The sequence below is a fragment of the Sus scrofa genome, chromosome 12 (genome assembly GCF_000003025.6).
Source record: "Sus scrofa isolate TJ Tabasco breed Duroc chromosome 12, Sscrofa11.1, whole genome shotgun sequence".
Taxonomy (NCBI): Eukaryota; Metazoa; Chordata; class Mammalia; order Artiodactyla; family Suidae; genus Sus; species Sus scrofa.
Genome location: NC_010454.4, coordinates 20335035 through 20345510, shown reverse-complemented (window position 1 = coordinate 20345510; position 10476 = coordinate 20335035). Strand labels below are relative to the sequence as shown.

Sequence of the window (10476 nt, the reverse complement as noted above, 5' to 3'; positions counted from 1 at the left end):
TAAGCCTCACTTACAAGTTTTTAAAAACTTAAGTTATTCTTCTACAAATTTTACAAATGGGTGCATGGGCATCCACAAATTTTACATTCATAATATATGGTCTAATAAGGGATCGCTGTTTTTTTGCTTTTTTTTTAAAGGACCGCACCCGCAGCATATGGAGTTCCTAGGCTAGGAGTCCAATCCGAGCTACAGCTGTCAGCCACAGCCACAGCCACAGCCACGCAGGATATGACCCGCCTCTGCGACCTACACCACAGCTCACAGCAAAGCCAGATCCTTAACCCACTGAGCGAGGCCAGGAATCGAGCCTGAAACCTCATGGTTCCTAGATACATTTCCACTATCTGGATACGTGCCAGGACCGGAACTCCAAAAAGGGACCACTGTTAATGGGAGAAAGACCCTGGACAGTTGCTGGAAAGACTGAACCAAATACTGTTTTGTTTTTTGTTTGTCTTTTTGCCATTTCCTGGGCCGCTCTCGCGACATATGGAGGTTCCCAGGCTATGGGTCGAATCGGAGCTGTAGCTGCCAGCTGACACCAGAGCCACAGCACCAAATACCTTTCTAAAGAGTTTTCCTAGAGTTCCCATTGTGGCTCAGCATTAGCAACCCAACTAGTATTCATGAGGATGCGGGCTGGATCCCCAGCCTGGCTCAGTGGGTTAAGGATCCAGCATTGCTGTGAGCTGTGGTGTATGCTGGCAGCTACAGCTCCGATTGGACCCCTACCCTGGGAACGTGCAGCCCTGAAAAACAAAGAAAAGAAAAAAAATAAAGAGGGTTTTCTCATATTTACATGAGCCCCTGTTCAAGGCTGGACTACAGGACCTAGCACCTTTAGCAAGCCGCTCCCCAATCTAGGCCTCAAATTTTCTCCTCCTTAGAATAAGACGTGTGTTTGTGTGTGTGTGTGTGTGTGTGTGTGTGTGTGTGTGCGCGCGCGCGCATGCCCTTCATAGAATAAGGGAAACGGGTGTGTGCGAATAGAGGAAATTGGTTGGAAGCCCTTTAAAGCTCCTCTCGAGCTCTCTTTTCTAAAGATTTCTCCCTTTTATGCTAATTCCCTAGAGAAGGAAAAAATTGTGAAGTAATTAATTAAGTCCTTCTGTATGAAAATAAACCGGGCAGGCTGACCTCAAGGATATGTGTTAGGGAAAAGAGATTCTGAAGGGCTCAAGAACGTAAGGCCTCAAGCACATACGGCGCTGACCCCACACACCCGCCCTTCCCGGGCCAGCAGACGCGACTGCGGGATACAAGATGGCGTCAGCACACCGGGTCTCGCCCGCGCTCCGCGACTCCGCAATGCGGCAGGCGGCCGAGGCCGCACCCCATTGGCCAACGGCAATGAGGTCACCGTGGGGGCGGAGGCCGGCGGCTGCGCGGGGGCGGGGCTTTACAGACGCACGCACGTCAAGGTTCTGCTGCTCTGAGCTGCGGAGGCTGCGGGTTTGGTCTTCGGCGGCTGCGGGTTTGGTCTTCGGCGGCTGCTTTGGCTGCGGCCCGGCCCGCGGCTGGAGGTGAGCCGGGGCTGTAGATACAGGGCAGCAGGGTGCGGCCTCCGAGGGGCACAGCAAATCCTTCTAACGGCCTCCCTCACTTGTCAAAGGAATTAGCAGAGACCTCAGGTCTCTGAGAGAAAATAGGGGTTCACCTCTCTTCGGGCACCCCTCCTGTGGGCAGAGGAACTGGAGGTTCACTCCCTTTTGGAGTCCCTGGTCCCGTCCCCCATTTAAGTGGAAGAAGAGGGAACTGAAGGTTATTGGGTAGGCAGAAGAATTTGGGGGGCTTATTAAAAGGGCTTCCAATTTGAGGAGCCTTTTATTCCCCACTCCAGGAGATAGGTGTGCCTGCGCTCAGAGAATTCCTGCTTTCTCACTGGGTGGACAGGAAATGAGGCAGGTGAATTTAAATACCTCCTTAGGTGGCGAGGACTGTAAGACTTGTAGTGAGGCTGGGCGCGGGAGCTCTTTATTTATTTGGATTTATCTTGTGCAGGATATGACAGTTTCTTCATATTTTGTTTTGAGACACCCCCCGCCCCCAGCCCACGGATCGCTTTGGCCTTTTTAGTTTTTCTTTTTGGCTCCAGTGGAATAGAGATGTTCTCGGGAGACCTGTAATCTTTAAAGAACAGAAACGGGCGACTCTTTGACAGCCTCTGAATTATGCTGATGAGGCATAATTTTATATGTTTAGAGGTTGTAGGATCTACTCTTGCTGAGGGGGGTGTAGGGGACTGGTAACAGCTGTTTTGGATGATTCAGGTGTAGGCAATCTTAATTAAAGTCAAGCTACATAATCTCTTGAGAAATTCTTGCTTCTATGTGAATGTGTTGTTTTGCTGCCTTGAATATCATCAAATGCACAAAGGTTTTTTCATTCAGATTTCTCAAAATGTCTCCCAGGCTTCCAGAAGAATAACTCTTCTTTTGATGCCACTTTCACCTATCATTAGGGATGCTCTCATGATACTAAAAATACATTGTGTGGGTTTTGGTAAGGGCTGTGCCTTACAATAGCTGGTTAAGAATAAATAATTGCAGTTTCAGGACCACTGATAGCGCCAATTGTCTTTCTTACCGGGTAATGGTTAAGACCGCCCCCAAAGGAAACCTTTATTGGCTCATGCCTGAGAGGCTTTAACAGATGGAAGAATGTAGTTAATCTTGAAGGTGGGGATAAGAAACAGAAAGCTGCGGAGGTCAAAAGCTTATTCTGTGCTTGATAAAATTGCTTTGTCATTACCAAGTGTTCCTGACATGCTTGACTTGAAATTGAGTTTAATGTGCAACCTGTTTTTTGTGCCTTTTTTTTTTTTTTTTTTTTTAATGCTTATGTGTTTAGATTCTTTGGGGAGAAAACGGTGTCTTCTGAGGAGTTTGGAAAGTTAAACCCTTTAAGTTAATATCTTTAGGGCAATGTTGGGACTTTGGCTATTAGAAACTAATCAAAAAGGGTAGAAAACTAGTTGCAACGGAGACATCCTTTTTAAGAGGATAACCCAGGACTCGTCTGTTTCCTGACACAAGCAAAAAACAAAACAAAAAAAGTGTGACTCTCATAATATTGTGTCCAAGGTATTTAAAGATCTGTTTCAGATTCCCAGTTCCTGTTTTTAATCTGTATACATGCTTCTGTTTTGAGATGTCCCAAATTATTGTCATTTGATCCTGACATTGACTGCAAAGGAAGTGACTGTCAGGCTCGGGAGAGGATTCCGTATCAGCCTTTGGAATTCCTCCATTCTGTCTTTGTAAGGAGGATGTCAAAACAGTTGTTAAAGAAAGATCTGTCACCATGCAGTGAAAGAAATGAAATGCAAAATGGAAGAGGCTTTCTGGGGTGTTGTTTGCTCTCAGTTCTCTGGTAATCCCAAGGTCATTTAATTTTCTCTTTTTGCCTTAGTTTGGAGAGAAATCCAGGTACTCAGTTGACCCACCCTTTCTGCTGCCATGGGGGAGCTTTTCCGGAGTGAGGAGATGACGCTGGCCCAGCTTTTTCTCCAGTCAGAAGCTGCTTATTGTTGTGTCAGTGAATTAGGAGAACTCGGAAAGGTTCAGTTTCGTGATGTAAGTAGTTGTGGGGCTGCTTCTTGATTACTGCCAAACTGTTTTTCTTGTCATGGCCTTATGATGAATGTTTTGCTTTTCATGCAAAAATAACATGGTGTTGGCTCACTATTGGAAGTGTATACACTTCAAGTTGTGTTTGTAGAGGAGAGAATGTTTTGTGCCAACCCTTCGGTACTTTTTCTAGCTACCCCTCGTGAGAATAATCCTAAGCATTCTCTAGGTGATTACTCGGGATGCCGGTGGAGGACACCAAACTAGCCTATTCAAGACTTGCACTTTGCTTTTGGGCTCCTTAACACCCATAACAGGGTATTTTAAAAAAATTGTCATAGCTCTTCCATAAAATAGGACATATTTATTACAAATCTGAAGCATTCAGTTACTGCTGTATAGTTATAAGTAAGCATACACTGAATACCCATTATTTTAAAGCATTGTGCTGGGTCCTTGGAGGAGATATCAAAAGAAAATGGACAGTCTTAAGAGTATAAAAAGTACACTCTGTGGGGTTTACAGTCTGATCAGGAAGACACAATATATGCTGCTGAAAGGCAGGGGCAGTTAACAATTCCCTATTTACACAATGTCAAAGCTCCATGTACATCTCATTTATAGCATTCATCGTAGTCATGATTTTATACTCATTGGTGTGCATGGCTGATTAAAGAATCTCTCCTCAACTATGGTCTAAGCACCAAGACAGAGACATTCATTATTATATCCTTAGTGCCCTCATACAAAATAATCACTGTTTGTTGGAATGGATGGATGGATGAAAGTGAAGTGGTCAGAAAAGGATGGAATTAATCAATTTTGGCTTCCTGGACTTGGCAAGCTTTCAGGAACTTCTCAGTCTGAGCTGAAATTGCGCTAGTTCAGTGATGTCATCTTATTCCTTATTCTCTGAATTTTTTTCATATCACCTCTCTGATTCCTTTTCTTACCTTTTTTAGAACTCTTTATCTTCCACTAACCTCTCTTTTATCTTCCTCACCCCTACTCTCGGTGACAGTATTCCCCAAACTCTTTTCTTTGCTCTCTCTGGATTAGTCTCTCCATACCTGTATTTCCCTGTCACGTGTATGTGTGAGCTCTCATCTGTTCTCAAATCTATCTTTATTCACTGCATCCCAAATCTTTGTCTCTGGTCCTCACCTCCCAAACACCACCCCTGAGTTTACAACTCTCTAAGATTTTTGTCATGTCTGCTTCTCAAGCTTGGTCTATCTAAATCCCAACATTTTACCTTTTAACAAACTATTTCTTCATCTAATTTTTTAAACATGAGCTAAAAATCCATCACTATTCTGGTTTTCTAGACTTGAAGCCTAAATCGAACTTAAGTCACCCTTAATTTGCAATCTTTCATCTGGTGCCATCATCTCCCTTCCTAACACCCATTGTGTCTATTCAGTGTTCTTAACTTTTCCTTTGATATATTTCAATCACACAAAAAATTGTAGGGAGTAATACAATTAATATTTATTGTAGTTCCAGACCACTGAAATAAAATGAATGCCTCTGGAGTTCCCGTTGTGGTGAAGTGGAAACGAATCCGACTAGGAACCATGAGGTTGTGGGTTCGATCCCTGGTCTTGCTCAGTGGGTTAGGGATCCAGCATTGCCGTGAACTGCAGTGCAGGTCGCAGATGCAGCTTGGATCTGATGTTGCTGTGGCTGTGGTGTAGGCCAGCAGCTGTAGTTCCTATTTGACCCATAGCCTGGGAACCTCCATATGCCAAGGGTATGGCCCTAAACAGCAAAAAAAAAAAAAAAATTCTCAAAAAAGCAAGTCATGCGAATTTTTTGGTTTCTCAATGCATATAAAAGTTATGTTTCCGCTATACTGTAGACTATAGACTATACTGTAATCTCAGGTGTGCAATAGCATTATGTCTAAAAAAATGAATATATGTTAATTTAAAAATACTTTGCTGCTAAAAACTGCTAACCATCATCTGAGCCTTCAGAGAGTCGTAGTCTTTTTGCGATCAAGAGATCACTGGTTGGAGTTCCCGTCGTGGCACAGTGGTTAACGAATCCGACTAGGAACCATGAGGTTGCGGGTTCGGTCCCTGCCCTTACTCAGTGGGTTAACAATCCGGCATTGCCTTGAGCTGTGGTGTAGGTCGCAGACAAAGCTCGGATCCCGCATTGCTGTGGCTCTGGTGTAGGCCTGTGGCTACAGCTCCGATTCGACCCCTAGCCTGGGAACCTCCATATGCCACGGGAGCGGCCCAAGAGATGGCAAAAAGACAAAAAAAAAAAAAAAAAAAAAAGAGAGAGAGCTATCACTGGTTACCATAACAAATATAATCATGGAAAAGTTTGAAGAGTGTCCGTTGTGGCACCGTTCGTTACCTGTTGTGGTAACAAACCCGACTAGAATCTATGAAGATGCAGATTCGATCCCTGGCCTGGCTCAGTGGGTTAAGGATCCAATGTTGCTGTGAACTGTGGTATAGGTCCCAGATACAGCTTGGATCTGGCATTGCTGTGGCTGTAGTGTAGGCTGTCATCTGCAGCTCTGATTTGACCCCTAGCCTGGGAACTTCCATATGCTGCACGGGTGCAGCCCTAAAAAAAAAAAAAAAAAAAAAAAAAGTTTGAAATACTGTGAGAACTACCAAAATGTGACACAGAGACACAAAGTGAGCAAATGCTGTTGGTGAAAATGGCACTGTTAGACTCGCTCAATGCAGGGTTGCCACAAACCTTCAATTTCTAAAGAAAAAGAAAATGCAGTATCTGCCAAGCAGGATAATGTGTTATCCTGCTAAATGAGGTATGTCTGTAACTGTACTTTTACTATCTAAAAGAAATATTCCACCTGTAATTGAAAGCTCCTGGAGTTCCTGTTGTGGACAGCAGAAACGAATCTGACTAGGAACCATGAGGTTTCGGGTTTGATCCCTGGCCTCGCCCAGTGGGTTAAGGATCCAGCGTTATAATGAACTGTGGTGCAAGTCTCAGACACGGCTCAGATTCTGAGTTGCTGTGGCTGTGGTGTAGGCCAGCAGCTGTAGCTCCTATTTGACCCCTAGCCTGGGAACCTCCATATACAGCAGGTGTGGCCCTAAAAAGCAAAAAAAAAAAAAAAAAAAAAGAAAGCTCCTATGTGTTCTCCTTCTGTGCCCTCCATTTCTCACCCCTGCCCCAAAAGTAATCTCTCCAGTGATTTTTGCTTTTATCCTCCTCATGCGTGTGGGTTTTGTTTTTTTTTTTCACTTTTGCTGTGTATGTATATATCACTAAATAATAATATATAGTATAATTTTGTGTGTCTGTATATTAGGTAGAGCTAAGTTATTTAAATTTCTATCTAATTATTATAAAGATATATTGTTGATCATTTTTTTTTCTTCTGATGAATATTTTGGTTGATTGCAATTCTTTGCCCTGTTACAATGAAGATTCATATATATGTCTTGTAGTATACCTGTGTGATAGTTTCTCCAGGACCATGGTTGTCAAACTTTTTGGTCTAAGGATTTTTTTACATACTTAAAAAATTATTGAGGACCCCAGAGGGCTTCTATATGAGACACAGTCATTGATATTATTATACTAGAAATTAAAACTGAGAAATGTTTATAGCATTCACTTATTAAATCATTTTAAATTATAATAAACCCACTAATTTTATCATAATATTTTTATGGAAAATGATTAAATTTTCCAAAACAACAAAAAAAATTGTAGAAGAGTCGTACTGCTTTTACACTTTTGAAAATCTTTTCATGTCTGAAATAACAGAAGACAGCTGTATTTGCTTCTGCAATCAGTCTGCTGTGAGTCTGGAAAGCTTCACTGAACACTCATCAGAGAGAATGAAAAAGGCGAATGATGTCTTAGTGTCATGTGACAATGGTATTGATCTCAAGGACCCACTACTGCTCTAGGAATTATAACCAGGAGGGGCATTGCTGAGCATTGTGTGCGTCCCTAATGTTAGATACCATAATAGGCGTTTCCCTGTGGTTCAGCAGGTTAAGGATCTGGGGGTGCTGCTGCAGCAGCTCTGGTCACTGCTGTGGCTCAGGTTTGATCCCTGGTCCGGGAACTTCCACACGCCAGAGGTACCGCCAAAACAAATAAACAAATGTCAGAGTAAACTTCACAGTAGATGTACCTGTTCATGTTCCCATCACTGGTTGGGAGTTCTTGTTGTTCCACGATCGAGTCAGCGCCTCTCTGCTCAGACAGAAAGAATTTGCCACTCTGACAGTTGTGAAGTGATATCTGGTTGCTTTAATTTACATTTTCTAGATTGCATTTAATATCTTTTTGTTTGTTTTTGAACATAATGGGTTTCATTTTCCATGAATGCTTTTCCATATTATCTGCCTGTTTTTTTAATTGGGTTTGCTTGTCTTCTACTTATTGACTTACAGGATTTTTTTTGAAAGTTCTTCAAGTACTCTGGAAGCTACTCGTTTTCCAATCCTTTACTAATAACTTCTTCCAGGCTGTGGCTTGTCTTTTCCCTGTTTATGGTATGTTTTGTCATATATAAAGTTTATTTTTCTTTTTTGCTTATCCATATTTTCTTTTTTCTAAATTTTTATATTGAAAAATTTCAAGTCTGAATACTCTGATGTAGATTCACTAGTTGTTTACATTTTGCTACATTTAATATAATCTTTTTTACTGCACTATCAGAGTGTGAGCTGCTTCTTTCTTTCGAATCCTTTTCCTTTTCTTTCTCTTTCTTTATCATACACATCTGGACCTTCAGTAACATGTTGTTGAAGAGTAAGAGCAAGCGAATACTGGTTAGGATTGTGTTTAGCTGTATGTAACTGAAAACCCGAATGGTCAGGGTGTACTTTTTCCCACGTAACATGAAGCCCAGCTTCATGCTATTATCAGTGTCCTAAGATCATTTTGTGTTTCTGTTTGGCCATCCTTAAACATTTGGCTTTTGTCCTTACAGATGACCACTGCAGCTCCTAGCATTTCAATCAGTCTAGGCAGGAAGAAGGAAGTGCAAGGAGAAAGGGGAAGTATTTACATATGGAGAAAAAAAACATTGCCAGAAATCCGCAGCAGACTTTGCTAAAATTTATCACTGGTCAAAATTATGGCATACTACAGCTGCGAGGGAGTCTGGGAAATGTGATTTTTCAACTGAGCAGCTACTGCCCTGAACAAAATTGGCGTTTTTGTTAATAAGGAAGTAGAGCAAAATACTATGTATCTGTTTCATAGTGTGTCTATCTTGCTTCTGACTTTAAGGGAATTTTTTTATAATTTTTTTTTTTAATGGCCACACCTGCAGCATATGGAAATTCCCAGGGCAGGGACTGAATCTGAGCCACAGCTGCAACAATGCCAAATCCTTTATTTATTTTTATTTTTTGTCTTTTTGTCTTTTCTAGGGCTGCACCAGTGGTGTATGGAGGTTCCCAGGCTAGGGGTCTAATTGGAGCTGTAGCCTCTGGCCTATGCCACAGCCACAGCAATGCCAGATCCGAGCCTCGTCTGCGACCTACACCACAGCTAATGCTGGATCCTTAACCCACGGAATAAGGCCAGGGATCAAACCCACAACCTCATGGTTCCTAGTCAGATTTGTTAACCACTGAGCCACAATGGGAACTCCCAGTGCCAGATCCTTTAACCCACTGTGCCAGGCCAGGGATCAAACCTGTACCTCCACAGCTACCTGAACTGCTGCGGTTGGATTCTTAATCCACTGTATCATAGTGGGAACTCCACAGTTTTTATAATTTAAATAAGATGTTTATTCTTAAGTTTTTTGAAAATTCTATTATATTATATAGATTCCTTTCAAGTTATGACTTGCTGAAGTTATTGTCACAAATGACTAGAATTTTATGGAATGCTTTCTCCTATATATTGAGGTTACCATGTTTTTTCTCCTTTAATCTGTTCATTTGGTGAGTTACATATCCATATTTTTTCCTACTAAATTTTTTTTGGCTGTGCCCACAGCGTACAAAAGTTCCCAAGCCAGGACTCAAACTTGAGCCACAGTAGTAACTGGAGCCACTCCAGTGGCAACTGCTGATTCCTTAACCACTAGGCCGCCAAAGAACTCCCCTACTAATTTTTTAACAGCGCTACTGAGATATAATTCATATACCATACAATTTGTCCATTTAAAGTGTAGAATTCAATGATTTTTAACATATTCACAGAGTTGTACAACCATCACCGCAATACATTTTAGAATGTTTTTATTATTACCCCAACAAGAAGCCCTGTACCCATTAACTGTCACTCCTCATTTCCTCCTAACCCCCTTCCCCACCTCCAGCCCCTAGCAGCCACTACTCCTCATTGCTATTTCAGTGGATGTGCCTATTCTGGACATTTCTTGTGAAAGGAATCATACAGTATGTGGTTTTTTTTGTCTGGCTTCTTTCATTTAGCGTAATATTTTCACAGTTTATCCATATTGCAGCATGCTTCTGTACTTTTTAAATCTTTTCTTACTATGAAAATATGCAGCATATTAAAATGAGTGGTTTCAGTATAAGAACTGGTTCTTATCTATCCTCTCTACAAAAGATAGTACCCAGAGTTTTTAGAGAGACAATTGAGTAAGACATGTTTCATTGCTTAACTTGTTCAAAATCTCCTGCGGCTGATTTGTCCCCTCATTCATTCTCTTTGACATGCTTCTTATCTATTCTTCAGTCCTTTACTGTCTAACACTTAGAATCATGATGACTGTTTACATTTTTTTGTTGTTGTCTTTTAGGGCTGCACCCACGGCGTGTGGAGGTTCCCAGGCTAGGAGTAAAATCAGAGCTGTAGCCAGAGGCCTACGCCACAGCCACAGCCACAGCCACTTGGGATCCAAGCCACGTCTGCTACCTACACCACAGCTCACGGCAACGCCAGATCCTTAATCCACTGAGCGAGG

General features: G+C 42.1%; 1 protein-coding gene across 9 annotated transcripts in view; it reads left to right on the top strand.

Annotated features, from left to right (window-relative positions):
- ATP6V0A1 (ATPase H+ transporting V0 subunit a1) overlaps positions 1369–10476 on the top strand; it is a 55734-nt gene continuing 46626 nt past the window's right edge. For 7 of the 9 annotated variants that reach the window (XR_001299859.2, XR_001299858.2, XM_005668802.3 and 4 more), the window contains exons 1-2: positions 1369–1526; positions 3415–3578. Coding sequence is in view for 7 of the 9 variants with exons in the window: in XM_005668802.3 (XP_005668859.1) it covers positions 3462–3578 (117 nt within the window). In the remaining 2 variants the exon portion in view is untranslated. The remainder of the gene's footprint in view (positions 1527–3414; positions 3579–10476) is intronic. The other 2 variants (XM_003482977.4, XM_005668803.3) reach the window with 2 other exon arrangements.